At 40.9% G+C, this 21330-nt stretch overlaps 1 protein-coding gene across 1 annotated transcript in view; it reads left to right on the top strand.

The window, feature by feature from the left end:
- Nucleotides 1-21330, top strand: part of SEC14L1 (SEC14 like lipid binding 1) — a 44108-nt gene that overhangs the window by 9806 nt on the left and 12972 nt on the right. Inside the window, exons 3-8 of the mRNA XM_035342186.1 lie at nucleotides 14991-15140; nucleotides 15231-15362; nucleotides 17353-17481; nucleotides 17735-17969; nucleotides 18689-18798; nucleotides 19537-19726. Coding sequence (XP_035198077.1) covers nucleotides 14991-15140; nucleotides 15231-15362; nucleotides 17353-17481; nucleotides 17735-17969; nucleotides 18689-18798; nucleotides 19537-19726 — 946 coding nt within the window. The remainder of the gene's footprint in view (nucleotides 1-14990; nucleotides 15141-15230; nucleotides 15363-17352; nucleotides 17482-17734; nucleotides 17970-18688; nucleotides 18799-19536; nucleotides 19727-21330) is intronic.

Raw genomic sequence — 21330 nt, 5'->3', positions numbered from 1 at the left:
ATGATCAGACTTCCAAGGTTAGTCCTCCAGTTCTATTTTTTAAATTCCTTGTTGGGTAATTACAACAGTGTTTTCATTCTGACATTGTTTTTAGTCTCAGCATTCGAGTATAGGTGATTTCTTGGAGTATATGCAGAAATCCATATTGCGAAATGGATTTGAAATCCATATTGCGAAGTTCTCATAACATCTTGGCCTCTGTAACGGTAGCTTTCTGTCTTGCCTGCTGCTGCTGGAATATTAGATTGCTTTGAGCCTAATAGATATCACTTTGTGAAAATGAATATTTCTGCGGCGATGGTGAGGATGGTAACGTGTCATTTATATTTGTTTATGCCACAACAGAAGGGGAACAATTAGTTTCCTGATGAGAGCACTTCCTTCCTTGAGTGCATTGTGTGTTTTCAGTTAGTGCAAAATGCGAGTGCCATAACCGTTAGTCCAGTTCAGGAACATCAGTCAGCGGAATCCGTTCCAGAGGACATTTTGCTGGCTATTTCATTCAGCGTGTAAATTGTACTACTTAATTTGCAAAACTCTCTCTTTGCTGTGCAATTCATTGGCCTGTGGATGAATTCTTCATTACTGAATCCATGGCTCTATGAAATTACTTATTTCTATTGAAGTCTTTCATGGTCTGCGTGGTGCAGCTCCTGATGCCGTAATGAACAGGATTTAATGCAATTTCACTTGAACTTGGTTGTTGTGTTGACTGAATTGATTCCTGTTTTTGTTTGTCTGCCTTGCTGGTAGGGTAAAGAAAAAGAAGTGGTTGTTAGTAATCTAGGGAAAAGAAACAAAGGAATCCCAACTGGTTTTTATTTTAATTGACTTTCTTTTGAAGCTAGTGATATTCTTCTCTTTATTTTAGTCGTAAGCAGACTTGGGGCATAGAAGCTGCACCCCCTTTACCTGCCAGTGCTATCTAGCATTGCTATTACCTGGTTATTGGTATCTTGGTGATCTGTTTGGATGTGGGGAAAAGAATTGCGTGCTGTCTCTTAATGAGCACCACGGTTCTGAATTGTACCAGGAGGCCCAGCTAGCTAGTGCACTGTGTGGCCAGTGTCTATCTCCCTTTAGGGGAGAGGATAGGAATGAGCTGATCGTGGTAATCCTCTCTGATGCTCTTTCAACCTACGATGGTGTGTCCTGACAGCCCTTCTGGTCCAGAGTGCACCTGTGGTGTGTAATATGTGGTTGGTTTCCTGGGCCTGCCCAATTCCTTTCTGGAGCTAAGCGAGCTCCCTGACATGACACCCTCCAGCAGGAGCCTGTGCTTCATGACACATCCTGTCAAGAGAGATATCCTTTATCCAGAGCCTGGCTTGGTTTCACACCACCTGCTCCCTGTATTGGAAGAGATGGTGCAACCCTCTCACATTCTTCATGCTGCTTGCTCAGTTACAGATCCGTGTTGCCTCCCTCAGACCTGAAATTCTTCTTTTCCATGCTGATGAGTCCTCAGCTCTTTGACAGCTTGATTCCCTAGGTGGAACTGCTCTTGTTCTGTACTGTTGATCTTCCACCATCACCTTCAAACCTTTTAGAGCGTTCTGCTGCATCACACACACATGTAAGGCTAAGATCTATATTTTATTAAATGTTACATTTAACTTCCTAGCTTGACCTAATTTTTCCAGGCCCTAGACCCTATCCTGCTGCACTGACATCAGTGAACACTCAAGATACAATTGATGCACTTAATAGAGTACAGCTGCTTTTAACCTGGCAGTGGATATTTTGCTGGCCCACAAGCCAGACCCAGACATTTGAGCCGCACTACTTATCTTGAAGTCTACCTTCTTGGCAAAGATTTCCTTCCTGTGCTGGTTGTGCTCCTGGTAGAGTGAAATCACTGGTGCAGTAGTTAGAGACCGCTTGCCTCTGGGCCAAATTAAAACCTGGTGGGTGCAGTCTGAGACAATGAAGTCAAACCTGTTTGGCTGAGCCTTCGTGGGGCGGCAAGGAAGGGGGGTGTTGATCTGCATGGAGATCAGGAGACTTTGTTCTTTGTGCAGTACAAGTCTTTAACCTTTCAGCTAATGCTTTAATGAGGAATTCTGAGCTTATCCCGTAACGATGTTGTAGTCATCCTTTCCTCCCACACTATTAAATTATATTTTGTCTATGCAGCAATAATTTTATTTAAGAAAAACACATTCCAGATGTTCAACATGTTTTAATAGGGCTGCTTGTTGAAAGTGTTTGTGATTTTTCTTTTAAGACCAAAAAAGCGTCGGATACCAATTTTAGCTTTTATAAAGGCAGGACTTAAGCATGGAACAATCAGCAAGGAATATTTGACAGATCCAAAAATAGATCCTCAACGGACACTAGAATTGCAGCAGAATTTTAAAGTAGAACTGACTGCAGAGGATCCAGGCATGCAGGATGATGTTAACTGGGAAGGAATGGTGAAACTAAATACCCAAGTCTGCTCTCAGTGTATCAGCGTGGCAGTACCCCGTGCACTTGTGAGATGCCTGTTGGCAAGGCTGAACATGGTTGTCGTTGTTCAGCTGCTGTAAGATGTGTAATGATTATTTGCAAGCAATAGTAAGACAAGCTTTTAATGGCTTACAGTCCTTCAATGTGCGTCTCCTAATCTCAAAGATAGGTTTTTGTGTTGTTTAAGGGTTTATATATTGCCATTGTTGCAGAGAAAGGGGAAGTGCTTGAGAATAGCTCACATTCCCCAGTAATCACATGTTGGTCGCCAAGCATTTAAGCTTTCGCTGGCCTCTTGCCAGCTCTTCTGTGATGCTTTTTTGGAGGTCAGCCTCTTCTCTGTAGTACTTTAACCTTGAACCAAAACAGTCGTGTCCTGTGCGACTGGGGTCAGAAGCCAAGTTTCCTCTCCTAGAAACCAGTGGAGCTGATTCTAATTGCAAGGCACATTCTGTCAAACCAAGTGTTGTGCTCACAGCTACGTGGCTTCTGAGCCAGAACTGATTTCCATCTGTCTTGCTTGGAACACAGGCAAAGACTCATTTTCTTTGTAAAATAGTTTTGCGTGTACATTTAATACAAATAAAGGGAAATTGCAAGTCAATCTGATGTTGCTCTTACCCCCACTTAGACAAGTAAGGTCGGGGTATACTAAAGAGCAATGTACACCAATATGGCTGTGAGCTCTGTCCTTGATGTTCCACCTTCAACCTAGACCACAGCAGGGTCAGTTTTTCTTTTCTTTGCAACCAGCATTTTAATACTCGTCTCCCTGTCACAAGCCAGCCTAACCTGAGTGATCAGGCTTTCCTTGCTTACTCCAAAGGAAAGGAAGATGAAAATTACTTCATTTACATGCAGCCTGTTGGAGTTTTCTGTTCTTATTTTTTTTCTAGAGGAAGAAGTGGTACTTGCCCAACTTCTCTTTTTCTAGCTTCTTGTTCTAGAGATTCACATCCCAAGATTGTGCAGAGGCTGTAATTGGAGTTGTAAGCTGTTAGCCTCACTGTTCAGTGGAGTGGCACTGTGCTCTGGGCTCTTTCAGTCTCTGTGGACTTCTTGAAGGGAGGAAAAGAATGAATGATCCTCCTGTGAGCATCTCTGGCGCAATCAGGTGTAACTCCTAACTTCTCATAGTGGCTATCCAGTTTCTCCTCAGATCCCACCCCAGTCATTCTCTGAAGGTGGGAGTTCAGGCTCCCGTACAGAGAAGCAAGTATTGCACAGTTTCAGGGGTACAAACGTATTCAAGCAAACCACAAATGACTTGTATCTGTTTTAAAGAAACCACTCTTCAATTAAAGTACTGTTGAGGCATGCCTGTGGTTGGTAAAGGTCATTTTTTAGCAGATAAAGAGACAGAATGCTAGCTCTTGTGTCAGGGTCAGATTCATTATCCCCAAACTGTTTTTTGCCTGCTGAATCAGTGTACCTTTACTGCCAAAACTTGAGTAAAGCTGCATTAAATCATTGACATGTTTGTTTTCTATCTGGAAGAAGACTGTCTCTGCATGTAGCAGAATGGTTCTTAGGCTGTGAAGAGCCGCTTCCCTTCCAGTCTAATTCCACGCAGCTGTACGGAACAATCACGCTGCTCTCATTTTGCTGCTAAAGCTTCTCTGTGGAACCACTTCTCTGAAATGAAAATGCCTAGCTAATGAACAGTAGCCATGCAGGAAGGGGAATCAAATAGTGTCCGTGCGTGTATTGAGAGGGTTAAATGCTAAACCATACAGAAAGAGCCTGTGTGGGTGGCTTGACTGGTCACATCACCCTTGAGAACAGAGGTTTTCTGTCTGCCTACTGCTTCTGGTGCTCACTGCCGTACGTGGGTTACCACAGTTGCATAACTCAACGGCGAATTACCAGTAAAATTCCACTGACCCAGAAGATTGCTTCATAGCCTGTTTTGAATCTCCTGCTTTATTTATAAGGTCTAAATTATTTTAATGAAATATTCAAATATTAAACCAACTTTATTCAAGCTTGAAAGCATTGGATGCCAAAGCTGATTCACTTGCTCTGTAGCCTACACGTCCACTACAGAGGAAGCTTACTCCAGGCCTTCCCTAGCCCCTTAACTTTGTTTCTGCTTTTTGCTTTTTATGCCCTATGCTGCTTCTGGTTTGAGGAAGTCTTAAGCAAATATGCATTTTTTTTTTTTTTTAGTACAATTCAGAACTGCCAAGAAGGCTTTATGAATGTATATTGAGTTATAAGCTCAGTTTTATTGATATTTGCAGTTGTAGGGGCTATCTAAATGGAGCGTCCTTCTAACAAGCTGTCCATGAAACCCTTTTCTTTTCTGGTTTGTATGCTGTTACAAAAATGCATACTTCATTGATTCTTCATGTAGAATGTAAACTAAAACTGTGTAAACTTCTAAAATTCCTACAAGGAAATGGGAGTTTTTCTGGAGTGTAGTACTATCTTCTTGAGGTTTGGTTTGATGTTTCTGTAACTTTGAATAGTAGTAGAAGGTAGGTAGTTCTAAATCCTGTTAATGAAAGTGATACCAGTATGCATAATCCTATCTAGTCAGTGCATGTTCGCTATGAACTTCTCAGAAATAAATCTCTGCAACGCGTACCCAGGGGCATATTTACTGCAAGCAGCGTTCTGTGAGTGACTAATGGTTTTTGCAGGAGGTATATTTTCATTTCAGTTGGACTCTTGCTATCCTTGCACGGTAGCCTCAAAGGAAACAACTTTAGCTACATGCAAGACAAATCTTTTTAAGATGGGTACAGAGGTTTGGAGTCTGCAGGTGATGTGATGAGATTTATTGATCTGTCCAGTTTTCGTGATTGCTTTTACAAATGATCTGAATGATACAATGAACAGGACGCTTGCTTAGTTTCCAGACATCACTATAACATGATATTTGAGTGCGTTGCGCCTTAGACTGAAAGCTAGTTCCCAAGAACTAGCCTGCTGGGTGGTTATTAGGGCTGTTTAAACTGCCAAGCTTGCATTTGGTCTGTATTTAGAACGTACTTAAAGGCAATGATGATCAACGTGGTAACCATGGCAATGCTGCTTGAGCTGAGGAGGTGAACAGAAATGCCTGCTTGTGTGAGTTTATTCCACTCGCTTGAGTGTTTCGTAGCAGTGTTACCACATGAAAGGTCCTCTTGGCAGAGCTCTGGGGTAGTGTGCGATATGTGCTGTGTAAGCAGCACCCCAAGCTCTTTGGAACACTATTTTATTTATAATATTTCAGTGCTGTTTCCTAATTTTCATGGTTTCTGGTGTGTATAAGCTATTGTTATGCCTGAAATTTAACGTGGAGCTGTTCCTTTCACCCTGCAGAAACCTTCGGAGACATAAAATAGGTGTGAAGTGGCCTGGACTGTGTCTACAGAGCTGTGCTGAGATAAGCGCTGATGCTTCCTGTTACGTGTAACAGCTTTGTTCCTTGTGGAAAGGCTACAAGGGCTCTTCTGAAAGGTTGTTTTGATTCCACTGTGTACATCCCCTGTATGTTTTGTGTGACGGGTGGTAAGTGCTGTTGGGAGCGACGGTGATCCGAAAGCAAACAAAGAATTACCTCTGGATTTTTATAGTCTCAAGCAGAGTATCTTATTTGAGCGAAAGCACAGGAATAGCTTCTGTGCTGTTTCTGTCTGACTCCAGAGAGATTTTGAATTTATTGTTGCTTCCAGTTGAATCAAATCCCTTCATTTAATATTACAGAGTAGCTACTGAAATTGAGTTTACTCTGTGCTAGTTTGTTTTGTCAAGTTTGTGAACAATGTCTTCATTGCTTTCAGACACTTTCAACTTTGTTTCAGGAATTTGTGGAATGGATGTGAAGGTCAGAAGCTTTCTTGCTGTTTTTGATTTTAAGCAGCAAATTTCTTTGCCTGCTTTGCATGTGGCAGGCCTCTTAAACCTTCTTAGTAGAACAAAGAGGTATTGTTTATTTGTTGACATCCGCAGGATTATTTTAGAAGCTTTTCATTGGATCTCTTCATGTTGTCTAGGGGTAGGATGTATTTGAAACCTGCAAGAAGCATGACTGGTACTTAATTTAACTTCAAAGTACTACAGGCTTCAAAAACAGCTACAAGTGAAAACAGACAGAGTCCTGCTCTCTTCATACAAAGTATTGAAACCGAAGGCTTTATATAGTTAAGCTAAGGTGTGAATTTAAATGTACTGGAATAAATCTCCCTTCTCCTCCCTTCCTGTTTCTGTGTGGATGTTTGCACAGGTATGAGTGGGTCATTCATAGCAACGTAGGGTCTTAAATCCTTTCCACTGAAACTTGAATAAATCAAAAGGACCCCTTTAAACAAGTGTAAGAGCATCAAAAGAAGACAAGGTGGATTAGGGATTATACTCTTTTGTACACCTAATAAAAACTTTTGTTTCTATAGCCAACTCTTGAGTGACAAGAGTAGCTGTCAGTGGTGAAAATTTAATGGCTTTGGTGAATGCCAGGGAAATAAATGTTTTCTTGTTCACCTCTGCTTATAGTTGGTTTCAGTTCCCTCAGCTCTTGGTTTCCTGGAGAATTTCTCAGGAATTTCCATTCCTCTAAAGGAGAGGAGAGCTGAGGCAGCTCAGTGTGTTGGCTTGACTGTTTCCAAATGCTGCTCTGGAGACGAGGATACTGCGAACAGCAAGTCATCTTAGCACTTCCTACAAGATCAAGTGGAGCCCTGGTGGTGCTAATGAAATGCATTCTGTAGCGACCTTCGTGTTTGTAGGGTCAGCTGGACTGTGGAGAGCACTGGTTATTTAACGACTGTGGGTGTCTGAAGCACGGCAAATACTTCAAGATCTGTGAGTACTTCAAGATCTGTGCAGGATCCAGTAAAGTCTGAGGCAGTGACCAATTCAGGATGTGAGTCTCTGAGACCACCGGGATTTTTAAGATGAGAAATGGGTCCAGGCTGTAATTCTGAGCTCCACTTCAGTGCAGTATCATAAATAGTGTGTTGTATAGCAATGTTCAAAAGCTTAAGGGCATCTGTCGAACAGTATAGCAAAATGAGTTTTGTGTTCAGTTTCATAGGAATCTGAATATCGTGCTGCAGTGAGTTCTCAAACCAGCGATGATTTTTCTTCCCAGATACTCTGCCTGTAAGCTCTGTTCATGGCACTGAGAGCATCTGGGATCATATTTCAATCTTCTCTCACCATTTGAGAAATTAATTTTACGCTAAAGGCTAATTAGTGAACAGTCTGTGTGGAGTAGGCTCTTGTTAGTAGTTGTCTCATAAAGGGTACAATTGTGTATTTGTGTAATCTAAACTTAAAAAAAAAAAAATAAAGCTTGAAAACCTAAAAAGCCATTGTATAGTAGTCGAATTACGTAGGAAATGTTTTGCTTTGGGACAGGGTATGTGAACAGTACAGGTACTGCTTGCTCAAGTGCTGTAAGCTTCCGGTCTAAATGCACTAATGAGCATTTAATCAGGAATTCCTAGGTCAATAACACTTCGTACACTTGTGTAATGAACAAGAACTTTTTAGCCTCTGAAATGAAGCAGAATTCTTGTCTTATTGATATTGACTTGTCTTATTGATTTTTTCTGTGTAACTTACGGGCGGGGTATTTATTTTATCTTGGATATACTTAATAGCACTCATTAATACTTAAAGGCCAAGTTTCATCTCATGCCAGGGACCAGAGGGTGAATACAGCATTCCTGCTCCTGAGGTCATTGTGCAACACCAGGGTGAAATGCTTTTGGACTGCAACGGAGAGAGCATATAGGACGACCAAAGTGAGGACCAGGTGCAATTTCAAGCTTAAAGTGTGCTGGGTAGGAGGAGTTGTAGTGCACTTACTTTTCCTGGAGTTCAGGGTAAGGGGCTACTCAGCTACTCGCTTTTTTGGTGAGTAGCCAGGTGAATATCAGCCAGTTCTCACTTGAAGAGCTTCACCAGCACACATCCCGCCGTGTGATACAGCTGTCCCCTCAGCCATCTGCGAGGCTGTCGGATTGAATGTTCTGCCAGTTCTTCTCTGCTATTCACACCCTCCTCAAGCATAGCTCAGTTTGTAAAGGCTGGAGTTCTGTCTCTTTGGAATTCTTCTCTCCAGAGAGTGGAAGATTTTTTTCCTTCCAGAATTCATACATTAAAATGAAGGTATACTCAAATGTTGATCTTAGGTTTCTTTTTAACAAAACAAGATGGAACACAAAATGTTTTTTAATGGACACTTAATGCCTGCTTCAATTTTCTGTATTTTAAAAATATTTGAAGTATCTCATTGAGGTGAAGGATTATCTGAATTCAAACAAAGGGTTTCTATACAAAATATTTACTGGTGTATTTTTTCATTGCTTAAATCCAGTTCAGTGATAAGTGGTTATGAAGCATTTTGTTTGCTGGTCCTGTTGTGATAGCTGACAGCTCAGGCACTGGTGAATCTTCCTATAGAAGCTCTTGAAGAGCATATTGCATTACAATCCTAATTTGAACCTTTTAAAAACTCTCCTTAGCAGAAATCACAATAAAAGGCCTAAACTTTTTTTTTCCCTACTTGTAAAGTTGGTGTTTCTTCTCTACACTGTTAAGAAAAGTAGCAGGGAAAGGTCTGTTGCATCTAGTACCTGCTTTTACAAATACCAGTTGTGCTGTCGTTCGTATCCCCAGTATTAAAAAATCTGATTAGTCATAGAATCATTAAGGTTGGAAAAGCCCTCCAAGATCATCTGGTGCGACCATCCACCTACCACCACTGTCACCCACTGAACCATGTCCCCAAGCACCACGTCCAACATTTCCCTGAACCCCCCTGGGGACGGTGACTCCACCGCCTCCCTGGGCAACCCATCCCAGCACCTGACCACTCTTCCTGTGAAGAAATGTCTCCTCATTTCCAACCTGAGTTGGAAATGCTGGCAAAGACTGGGCCAAGATTTGCAAACAGGTGAAAAAAATAAGGTCAAACCACCTCAGCCTTGTCAAGGACTAGAAACATGCATATAGATCGCTTTTGTGTCAGATGGCGCCCAGTAATTCATTCATTGGTCTGAATCTGCTTCTTTCACGCTCATTGTCTGTAGGCCCATATAAGCCTCATTTGTCATCTTGTGTAACTAAAGCTGCCTTGGTCTTTTCCAGATAAAGAGAGTTCTTAGAACTGAGTCACTGCCAAGCAGCCTTTGTTCCACAGAAATAAGAAAATAACTTCTCTTTGGAAATGAGAGCAATTAATGAACTGAAAATGGAGTGAAGAGGAAAAAACAACACTTAAGCCTATTTCTGAACAGGCAGCTGCTGTGGGAAGCCATGCTGATGGGGAGAGCTGACTGCAGAAAAGTGTTTAGCTGTGTTCCTTGCCTGATAACAGGGCTTTGGCTCATAGCAGGGAAGTTTGAGGTCCATTTGTCCTTCTGGAATTTGCTTCACCGAAGTGCTCATTTCTAAAGAGCTGACTACCCCTACATTAAAGAATTTGTTTCCCAAATTGCAGTCCAATTTGCTTTCTCTTCCCGTGACTGGGGGTACTACCTTTCCCAGAGACTATTTCTGGAGCTTTTTGAGGTATATCCTCTCTAGCCATCTGCTTTCTCCCACCCACCTCCAGTTGATCACTAACACAGGAACTAGCATGCATGAGCTGCACCAGCACTGAGATACACACCTTTTCGTGGAGCTGTAATGATTTTTAAACCTTGATCTTTATTTTGAAGAGGTGAGCGGCAGTGTATGAGAACTGAGAAGGTATTTGCTGATTTGTGAGAATTAATCCAGAGTTGTTTCTTTCCAAATTCAGCTGCCAAGAATTTGAAGCCTTTCGGTTGGCCTCCCATGAGTCAATGTTTTTCCTATTGATCTGCTGTGCTCTAATGCAGGGGGGAAGGAAGGGGATATGGCGATATACAGCAATGCTCAGGCTGCTGGAATGCAGTCTGTCAAGCTAGTGGTTGAGCGACCCTTTTTGCTTCTTGTGTGTTTATGAATAATTCAGGAATTCAGCACTTGCAGCGGGTAGAAAAGCATGGTGAACGTTGGCATGCATCTGCAAATTAGCACCCAAGCACGGTCCGGTATTACAGGCGTGAATTAGTTTGTGTGTGGCACACACAAAAAGCAGAGGTCTAGATTTGGTTGTCACAATGAGTCTCTTGGGATGCCCTTGGAGAATGTTGTGCTGCTCTTAAAAGGTTACTTTTTATAGCAGTGTTGAACGGAAAACTAAAAAATGCAGCATCCTAGCAGCTTGTTTAGTGTAATTTAGCTATTAAAATACTCAACATGCTTAATTTTCTGCATGATGACTAAGATTCCTACTTGCATTTTAGCAGATTTTCATCTTCGTTTGGAGGATTCAGCTATTAAAAGAGTAACAGGACGGTACAAGATCACTTGCAAGCTTTGCCAGGCTGTTTTCTTCTGGATGTAGACGTTACTTCTAATGGAAAAACTGAACAATCCTTATTCTTCAAGGCAGGAGACTGGGGCCTTTGTATAGGAAATGTATATTTCCTACTGAATATATTAATGTGGCCAGAGAAGCTGGGTAATTTACTTGGATAAATGACCGACTTTATCCAGAGATCTGGGCACGTGCCTTTCTCAAATTGTCAAGATAATTTTGCTAGTCGTAGGTATGGTTTTTGAGAAGCAAAAAGCCAGAACATCTTTGGTCTTCCTGAAAATTGGGTTGGGGTCATACCTAAACACAGTCCTAAAGCTGTTATTTTGAAAGGATCTCAGTAGGCTAAGATTACAATCTAAGGACGGCAGCAGCAAGCATAATTCCCTTGGACACGAGAAATGACTGCAATGGGATTAAAATAGTCTTACTTCTGAATTGCTTTCATGTCTTTAAACACAGCTGAAATACTAGCAAAGATAAAAGTAAAATAAATCCTGTTATTTTGACTCTGCCCCGAACACGAGTTGCTAAGGGAAGCAGTTGGAGAAGAGGCTTTAATACAGTGCTATTTTGGTTGAAATTATGCTTGTCAATGTCCTCCCTGTTCACATGCGTTAAGGAAGTTAAGGGTTTATATAATGAGTGCATTAAATTTGAAGCTCAAGCTGCTTCACCATACTGTGTTTTTCTTGATACACAATGCCAGCTTTTAATAAATCAGAGTACATAAATGGTCGAGGCTGGTGGGAAATCTTAAAAGTGCATTATTAGGGAACAACAGAGTCGTAGGCTAAAATCTCTTTACAGGTCTGTACATCCACATCTATCCCACTGCAAGAGGCACTGACTTCTCGAGTCCAGCACCATCTTGAGAATGTGCACGCCTGCTCTTTTTATTTTGTTACATATCAGAATTTCCACTTAGCCTACTTTTTAAAAATGTGGCAGAATGAAATGATAACATTTTAAGTGTACTGTCCTTGCAACATCCTTCCTAGACGCGTTTAGTCCCAGGTCAACAGTGCTGTCTTCCTGCATTCAAACCTCGTCCAGCAGTATTACTGCAGCTGCTCTGCTTTGGAGGAACTAATTGGCTTTTGTGATTGTATCTGTTACAGTACAATTGTGATCCTGAAAGGAGATGTGTAGTATCTAACACTTTTATTTGCAAAGACACCTATTAGACAGAAAAATGCATGTCATCTTATATTCCTCTTTATCAGACTGCTGAAGGAATATTGGATAATGCAGTTCGGTTGTTTCCTGTCGGCAAAGCTGGACTTGAAAATTGGTTCAAACCACCTCGATGCTGAACAATCAATTCAACAATCGATTTCTAGAAAAGAAATAGCAGGATTTTATTTTTTGAATGTTCTCAGGCTCTTTTAATAGCTCCAGTTTGGGCCATATGTACTCCGCTTTGACCCGTGTGTTGTCTATTGATTGCTGTACCATTCTTAAATTGCAGGTTTTCCTCCTGTGCTCTGTTGGTCTGTGGTGGAGCAAGACCTCTCTCTCAGTATCCTGTAGTCTTTAGCAGCTTTTTCCTGCCTCTGCAGTGTGAAAGAGAACTGTTTGCCACATGTGGAGGAGACAGCTATGCTTAAAGCAGATTGACAATTTTGATGTGGCTACAGTTTACTATAATCGCTTTTTCTTCAAACAATGCTGTGCTGAGAAATGATGCATTACAAGAACATATGGCAGTGGTACATAACTTGAATAAAACCAGCCTAATTTAAGAGCCCAATAAAATTTACTGTGAACAGTTTTCAATAGTATGTGTGCACATTCTTTAGGGAAGAAAGAATCCTGTGTTGCTGTTAATCTCTTTGAAACCTTTGAGTACTTTGCTGTAAGCACCGAGTGTGCCAACTTTTGGCGGATAATTATTTTGTTGTCTTCCAGATTGAACACATTCGATTCAGTCATCCCATTCAGAACAAATTCTTATTAGGCTTTTTTTTTTTTTGCTTGCAGTTCAGTAAACACTTCTACCAGGTACTGTTGAAAGTGTTCACAGGGCAACTGCGAAGCTTTTTGAGGACTAAGATGCATCAACATGTGCAACAGATGATGCTTGCAAAGGCTTGGTATAGAGGTTCCTCAGATGGGGAGATGCTGTTCTGATACAAAAGTGATTAAAAAAATAAAAAATAATAAAAAAAAGAGTAATATTACAGATATTTTGCAAATTGAAGAGGAAGTAGATAATTGTTGTAACATAAGTTCCCCAAATAAAAGCAGAATTTAATTTTAAAGAAGTCTGAAAACCAGAAGTACTTCTCAATTCTGCTTCTGCTGGAAATCTTTTTTTTTTTTCTCCCCTTGGCTTTAGGGCAGCATTTAAGGCCAGTTAATATAGTTGCAATAGTGTTTAACAAGTCTGTGTTCCAAATAATTCATTGAGAGGGCTGAGGTATTCCTGAACAGCTGTAAAATGCATAGCCTTTGTCCAGAACAAGAAGACCCTCATAAAATAAGAAAATTCATACCATATTAATAGGACCCATCCTCCCTTTCTCCTGGAGCTGTACAAGTTTTTTCCCCTACTGCCTGCTATTGTTATAGCACTAATACTCTGTCACTTCCATTGTGCTCGTCTCTGAACCCAGAAATTATTTCTATTCTTAATTTAAACAATACCAGCTGTGCACAAATGAGAAGTTTGCAAAAAGGCTCATGTGTACTCACTGCTTGTACTTGTAGCATGTTAGAGAGGAGCTTTATGAACTCAGGGCAATCGTGCTGCAAAAATGCTCAAAAAATATTCATGAAGGGAAAAAAGCTGGCATTGTTTTAGTGCATCGCACCACTGTCACCATAGTAACACTGCTACGTTTGAACCCTGGTAGCAAATGAAGTATTTTTATTCTTATAAAGGGAAAATTAGGAGACCTTTTCTCTTCCAGTGCTATCGCTGCATGCTTCTTGCAGCTGCTGCATATTTTCTTCCACACCCTCTCCCTGTTGAAGCTGTTTCTGTGCTGCAACCCAACTATATTAAGAGCAGTTAAAACTATTTAAAAGGACACTGTGGATGTTTTAGCTCTTTTTAAAGGATTTTATTTCATGTTCTGCACTCAGATTTACTTTGATACTGGAGTTTTCTTCTGCACTGGGGCACCTCGCAAATCCTACCTGTCTTATGAGGTTTTGATGCTAATAGCAAAAAGGAAAGAATTTCCAGTTTGGAAGGAAGGCTAAAAAAATGAGTTACATCACTAGCCCCCGTGAGGGGTAGAAATAAAAAAAAATACCGATAGAAGTGGAGATATGCCACTGACTGTGAAAGAAAAGGAGGAAAAAAACCAACATGTTGTATTCCCCAGCCATGGTGGGTTCTAAAAATAAACTTTATTAGGATTCCTAACTGGGAGTAGCTCCCATTTTCCTTTTACTTGTGTTACCGGTTCCCAATTTTTAACTATTCCTGTCTGATTACATCTGACTTAACACCATCTTCCCAGTGTGCGTCAGGTATTTAGGAGATCAGCTCATTTATATGACTGTGTTCTTTAACTAGAGTCAAAGCTCTCGCTATCTCACGTTGTGGCAAAAAGTTTCAACTTTCCAAAGTATGAAATGGCCTCATTTTATCGGAAAGGCTTACGGTATGTTGTTGAACAAAACTGTAAGCTGATAAACTGTGCAGTGAAAGCATTATGAACGCTCCGCGTAGGGAGCTTGAGAGCTCCATTAGCTTAAGAAATAGGCTTTGAAATGTTTTTATTAGGCCTCTGGGAGCTGTATGGAAAACCCTCTAGACAGCTTGGTGAAACACCGATAATTAGCTTGTGGGTTTTTTTTAATCCAACATATAATTGTTTTGTCTTGTGGTATTTTAGAACTAGAGGGTCTTATTTTCCTGTTGCTCCTGACAGGAGCTCTGTCATTGTGCATAATGAACAATTTCCTTTTGGGGGAAGGGGGTGGGGGGGGGAACGAGGTGTTTTGTGCATTGTTTTAAAAATTGCTTTACTGGAGTGGGGCTGTTAGGAACTTCTTAAGAAATGGTTTGTTTGGAATGAGCTGTGATTTTTCAGCCATAATGTGGACTCCAGGAAGGATCCCTTCTACTAAAGGTGTAAAAATTTCAAGCTGCCTTCCAACGCTGGCAAAGGAACGCTACGCACACCCTCAAGACTTAATTGTGATAATAGCTTCTTTTCTTCTCGTTCTATCTTTGTAGGCTTATGAGAGAAGGTTTCCTACGTGTCCTCTGATTCCTATGTTTGTAGCCAGTGACACCGTGAACGAATACAAGAGTGAGGATGAAGCCATCCATGTGATTGAACGGCGCTGCAAGCTGGATATAGATGCACCACGACTGTTGAAAAAGGTGATTAGATTTGAAGTGCCTGTTTTACATTTTTGGATGTCGTTTCACAGGAATGCTGTATCTTAACAGAATCTATCGTATCTTCCTCAGATTGCAGGAGTGGATTACGTCTACTTTGTCCAGAAGAACTCTCTGAACAGACGAGAAAGGACTTTGCATATAGAAGCCTACAATGAAACCTTCTCTAATAGAGTCATTATTAACGAACACTGCTGTTACACAGTGAGTAACAGGCTCTTGATGGTGCCACAGATGGAATTAAGTCAGTGTTTAGATTTCAAAACTCAAACAGAAGTTGGGTTGTTCTTGGCTTTTGCCTTGCAAGAAAAAATAACCAACACAGTGCCATGAGTGATAATTGTTGTTAGTGTTAAATGTAACACACTTGCTTGAAGAACTGAAACAAGTTTGGCACCCTCTTGCTTGAGCATCTTCTCAGATAGCAGAACACAACATAATTTGCGGTGCTTGACAGCTCTGTTTAAGCAAATCTGTGGTCTGTAATAGCAGTGTGGGGCTTGTTGAGGCTGATGATACCCTGACAGAGCTGTTAAAGGAAAGTTCACCATAGCTTATTTGCCTTCTGCTCAGCTCAAATGTTCGCTGTCAGCAGTGTTTTAACCTCGCTCTTTCCATCGTGGCTGTTTTTGGTCTTTAGTGCAGATGTTTTCTGATACAAAGGAGTTTGGTGTTGTGCTTTCTGCGATGTTCTGGTCGTGTTTTTTCTTAGTGGCTCAGCCCGTACCCATAGGCTGATGCAGCACATGTTCATAGAAGTAAAACTTCTACTGGATTTTAAAGGTCAGATGCTAGCTAGCAAATGTAACCCAGTTATTAGCCCTGTAGCATTCTTTTTTAGCACAGCTAATAATTTAAATGTTTCCTATTGTCTCCAGAACCATGGTTAAAAGGTCACTAGAATTCAAACCCACTTGACGCTAATAGCCTATTTTTTATTATTATTTCTGCAATTATTTCCAAGGCACATTTAAAAATACTCTTCCACCTGTAATTTTTCTGTGAAAGATGCATTTAAACAGGGGAAATGTGCACAAAAAAGTGCCTGTGGTAAATATGTACAAAATATGATGCTTCTCCTTGGACTAACTCTACTTGATCAAGAAACTAGTAGTGGTAGGTAAATATAAAACCAGAAACTTTTTTAAAGAATAAATTATTTTTTATAAAATCCTTTTTTAGAATTAAATTACTTCGATTGAAATAATGGAAGGACAGAAAGATTCTTAAACTTTATTGTTATGGTTTGTGTTTATTTAGTTGGTACAAGCTGTTTGTGTACCCCCGATTCCCCAGTGCAGAAGAAACAAAGGAGAAGAATTGTTTGTTTGCTTTGTTTTTCCTGTAGTTGTCTTGTAAAGTATTAATACTGTTCTAGGCAGTTCTAACATGCTGTGAGGTGGAGGGGGGAGCCTTAGGGCGCCAGGACAGCTGCATAGATCATGGCACCCTGCATTTCTGAGTTTCTTTATAACAGTGAGTTCAGAGCCCAGGCCGGATTGCTATGTAAGTTATGCAGAAAGTTGGGAGTGCTCTAAACTTAAAAAGGCAAGAAAGTAGCAAAAGCCTCCCCGATCGTTTATTCAGCTGCAAAACAAATGAGAAGTTTACAGTTCTTCTGTAGCATTGTCACAGCAGAGCAAAGTAAAACATTTTTCTGTCTACAAAATACTGAGGTACTTAGTAGGTTGAAGAGGGAACGACCTGTCGTGGTATGTCTGTTGCAAACATGTCTAGACCGCAGTGCTGGGGAATGCATACGCTATACTCGCTGCACTCTTGAAGCTAGCTGGCTGTGGTCTATCACTCCAACCTGCAGCAGCAGAAAGTTCACTGTGGAATATTTTACTCTGTTCCACTGATACCGTACATTCACAGCTCATATCTACAATGAGATACTGTTAATTGTGTAAATGTGCAAGTCCTTTGTGCACTAGTGTTTTCCAAGGCTCCCCTTGCTTGTTCAGACTATGTGCTATGCTAGCCACGGGACTACAGGAGGGCTTCTCAGCTTTTTACTTCAGTGTTGGCTTTTCCGATCTGTGTTTTGCAAATGAAGCAAAAGACCGCAAATTTTTCTTGCGTGTGTTTGATTATATGAACCTGAAAAAGAAGAGACAATCATTTCAAATATTTTGAGGAAAAGGAATGTCAAATAGATAACTAGATTGTATGAACTCCTTTTAACTAATAGGTTCATCCCGACAATGAAGACTGGACCTGTTTTGAACAGTCAGCGAGTCTGGATATAAAATCTTTTTTTGGTTTTGAAAGCACAGTGGAAAAGATCGCCATGAAGCAGTACACCAGCAATATTAAAAAGGTGAGCTTGCAGTTGTGAAGGAGGTGCCTGGCTCTAAGTTACCGAAAGATAATGTAGCTGCTGCTAAGTAACAGGCTGCTGTGGTCAAAAAGCTGGGCTGTTTACTCTTTAGCCTAGGGCAGGACATGTGTGTAAGTCTGTATTTGGAAGTGGAATCTTTAGAGATGCCTGGCTGCTAAATGTGTTTCCAGTCCAGTCTTTTCAGTATCTAAAATAGTATTTTTAGTAGCTGAAAAAAGTCTCCTTTTTGAAGGGAAAGGAAATAATTGAGTACTACCTGAAGCAGCTGGAGGAAGAAGGAATAACCTTTGTTCCTCGTTGGACTCCCCCTGTTGCATGTAAATTGGAGAGCAGCACATCCCACACCAGACGACCAGTTTCACCTGCTATTAATATACCAGACTCTGCCACAAAGGAGGGCTTGAACAATAAGGAGATCCTCAACACCTCAAGCAGCCCCTCCGAGCCTACAGCAGGAACACCTGATGGTAAGGTTGTTTGCCCTGTTTTAGTGGGATTCGTTGTACTGTAGAGGCTCTCAGTGCAGTGCTGCTTCTCCTGGGCAGCTGAAAACTTACACGTCAGCTACTTGTTTGGTAACATATAAAGTTATTGCTTGCAAAGCACTGACCTGTGAGAGAGCTTGAATAGCTGTTATCAGCTGGTCTTTTTAGTGAGTGAAGTTCAGAGGAGTGGAGGAACTTTGCTGTTCATTAGGTTGCAAATCAATAGCCTATTTCTCCCCCAGAAACTCAGGGATGGGTGTAACTATAGCAATAATGGAGAGGGAAAGGCTGAAGCTTCCCTGGTCATAGTCTTCTGATGTTACCTTCTTTCCCCTGTCAGTAAGGCAATTTGGAAGAACTCTTGTACTGGAAGGTTTAGGTCAAAGCTTCTTCAAGTATTTCCAGAAGTATGCCCTATGCCCTATACTTGCTGTGAATAGACAAATCTGAATATACTGTGAAAATGCTTTTGTAAATGTCTGGTTTTACTCCTTTCTTAGTTGCAGAAGGAAAATTAATCTTCCCAGTTTCATGTGAAGATAACTGTGTATGTTGCCTTGCTCATCTTTTCATTGAGTCAAAGAAACCTTATTCAACTCTGCACAGAACTTCTCTGCCTCAGATATCAGCATATAAAATCATTTGCTGCTTTGACTCGGTCACTTCAGGACCACTCTAATCACATGTGTATCTCCTTTTAGACAAGCTAGATGCAGACTACATCAAGCGGTATCTTGGTGACTTGACCCCAATGCAGGAAAGCTGCCTCATTCGGCTGAGACAGTGGCTTCAGGAGACACACAAGGGCAAGGTGAGTTACTGTTGGTCTCTTGTGTCTCTCTCAGTACATGAGATGCTAGGTGGACCTCATAAAACATCATGCCAAACCTCATGTGGCCCTTCATACTCAAAACAAAGTACCCAAATTAAGTCTTTATAGTGGTGATAGAATTTTATTGCTATTGTCCATCTGACTTTGAGTGCTGAAGTGCTTAAATGGATAGCGTGACTACCTCCAATAATCTAGCACAGGGGAATACCATTAGTTTTACAGGTCTTCCTCATTCTAGAACAACCTTATTATTACATCTGTTTGTTTTGGCCAAATATATTCATGTATCTATGTGCGCAAGGGAAGCAACGTGGCCTGTTAAAACACTGAGAGCAAGTCTGAGGGTTTTCCAGTGGCTTGTGAATTGAGCATGTGTCTGTTTCCAGGCCTTCCTGTTACACAGTCTGTGTTTCATCCCTAAATTCATTTAAATTGGACTGAATTAGTATGGTCACACAAGTGTAAATCATTGTTAGAGTTCCTGGAATCTTTATATCCCTCAAAGGAAGGTAGTTGCAGTATGTGACAGGGTTTATGTTTTTATTGCAAGAAAGACTGATTTTCCTGAGTAACTTCCAGTGTTATATACCATCCTCTTGTGTTGGCACTAGGCTACACCTTTTTCAGTTTCTGTTGTTCATTCTTTTCACCTTGTTTCAAACCTTGAATGCAAAGTTGTGCTGTTTGTTCTTTTTGTTTTGTTTCTGTTTTTAATAGATCCCAAAGGACGAGCACATTTTAAGATTCCTGCGTGCCCGGGACTTCAACATTGATAAAGCAAGAGAGATCCTTTGCCAGTCTTTGACATGGCGCAAGCAGCACCAGGTAGACTATATTTTAGACACTTGGAATCCTCCTCAAGTACTCCAGGATTATTATGCAGGAGGCTGGCATCACCATGACAAAGGTATGCTCTATCCTCTGGATATTGAACAGCCTTTTCATGTTCTGAATTAAAGGTGATGGTTGTTCCTTTGTTAGCTAGAGCTGGCTAGAAAGCTGGGTAGAAGATCTCAGTTATTATGTACTAAAAACATTAAAATTAATGTTGCCAGCTCCTTAGTTGGTGGCAGCCTACTTTTAGGTCCTAATCTGTCTGACAAATAGCAACATATTTAACTCTGTGATGAGCTCTGCTATGCCAGTAGCTTTAAAAAGTTGCACTTCAATACTGCTCTGAGATGCTTAGAAGGGTGTTATGCAAATACTGACTATTGCCTTCCAGTGATTAAAAGATGTTTGTAAATAAGTGTAAATAAGTTGGATAAGTCTGCTGATGTCATAAGTGAATACTTATTTGTCATTACAATCAGCTTAATGAAGAGAAGAGCTGAAAGACCAAATAGAGCAGGTTTATTTAAGAAGGGAAGAAGCTTTAGTTAAATTTACTTCATATGGTGAGGCATGGACAGATCTTTAAACCATGGATATGTGCCTGATATGTCCCCGTCCCTCAGCTTGCTTTATCGTGCAGTGATCCTGTTGCTAACACATGCACAGAAATGAAACATTTTGGAATTCGTTGCTTGAGGCAAGCTGGGCTCTTTAGATACAGAAATGGTCTCTTACTGTGAGCTATCTGTGTTCTGATTTAGTCCTTTCCCCACTAGGCACCATTGTTTCTGCGAGCTCTTCCTGTTACAAGAAGAGGACAGGAAGCTGGCTGCACTAGTGGCCAGGAGACAGGGAGGGCACAGCAGAAGTTTAATTGCTGTAAAGCTGACGAGCTTGAATAGCTCTTCCTGTTGCTGGGTTTGACTGAGAAAGTGGAAAATGAGAATTGATTGTAAAGTTTGTAGGGAAAAGGACTGTGAATACATTCTCCCTCTCTGAACATTCCTTGTCCTTACTTTCCAAAGATGACTGCTGTTAGTAGTACATAGCAGGTTTCTGTCAGTAAGTAGAAGGGTGCAGAATGCAACAGAAAGTCATTTAATGTCTCTGGGAAGTTCTTCAGTCTTATTGTGAGCTTCATGTGCCCCTCTTTTCCCCCACAGTTCCTTTGGTCTCTTCTGTGCCCTGCCCTCAAGTATAGCAGTTGTCACTAGTGGAAACAGAGAATTTCAAAACCGAACAGTTCTCTGTAATTTAAATTTTTGCAGTGGGTAGGTTCTTTTTTTAAACCCTCTATTCCAGTATTGCTCCTTTCATAAGCTCCTTTCCTCCCACATAAGCAAAATGTGCCAAACTGAAGCTGGCTGAGTTCTGTATAGATTTTAGCACTAAAGCAAAGGCAGCAGTGTATAAAGCGTGCTGTCTCAAATGAGCTGTTAATGCAAAAGAATGAAAGTTGTTATTTTGGTTTGCAGTTAGCATGATTTTCTTTATATCCAAGTGGCTTTTAGTTTGTCAAGAGTGCTTCAGTCAAATGTTTATTTTAAATCACAAAGCTCAAATGAAATATAAAATATACAGTGAAAATGCAGCACTGTCAGTGGAGACTTTCCTTCCTGTGTCATTTGAGTGGAGGAGGGTTAATGAACTATTTGGTTTTGCATGCGTGTGCATCTG

Source organism: Oxyura jamaicensis, chromosome 18, assembly GCF_011077185.1.
Source record: "Oxyura jamaicensis isolate SHBP4307 breed ruddy duck chromosome 18, BPBGC_Ojam_1.0, whole genome shotgun sequence".
NCBI classification, from domain to species: domain Eukaryota; kingdom Metazoa; phylum Chordata; class Aves; order Anseriformes; family Anatidae; genus Oxyura; species Oxyura jamaicensis.
The sequence above is the reverse complement of the archived record's forward strand: the minus strand, read 5'-3'. Positions and strand labels throughout refer to the sequence as shown.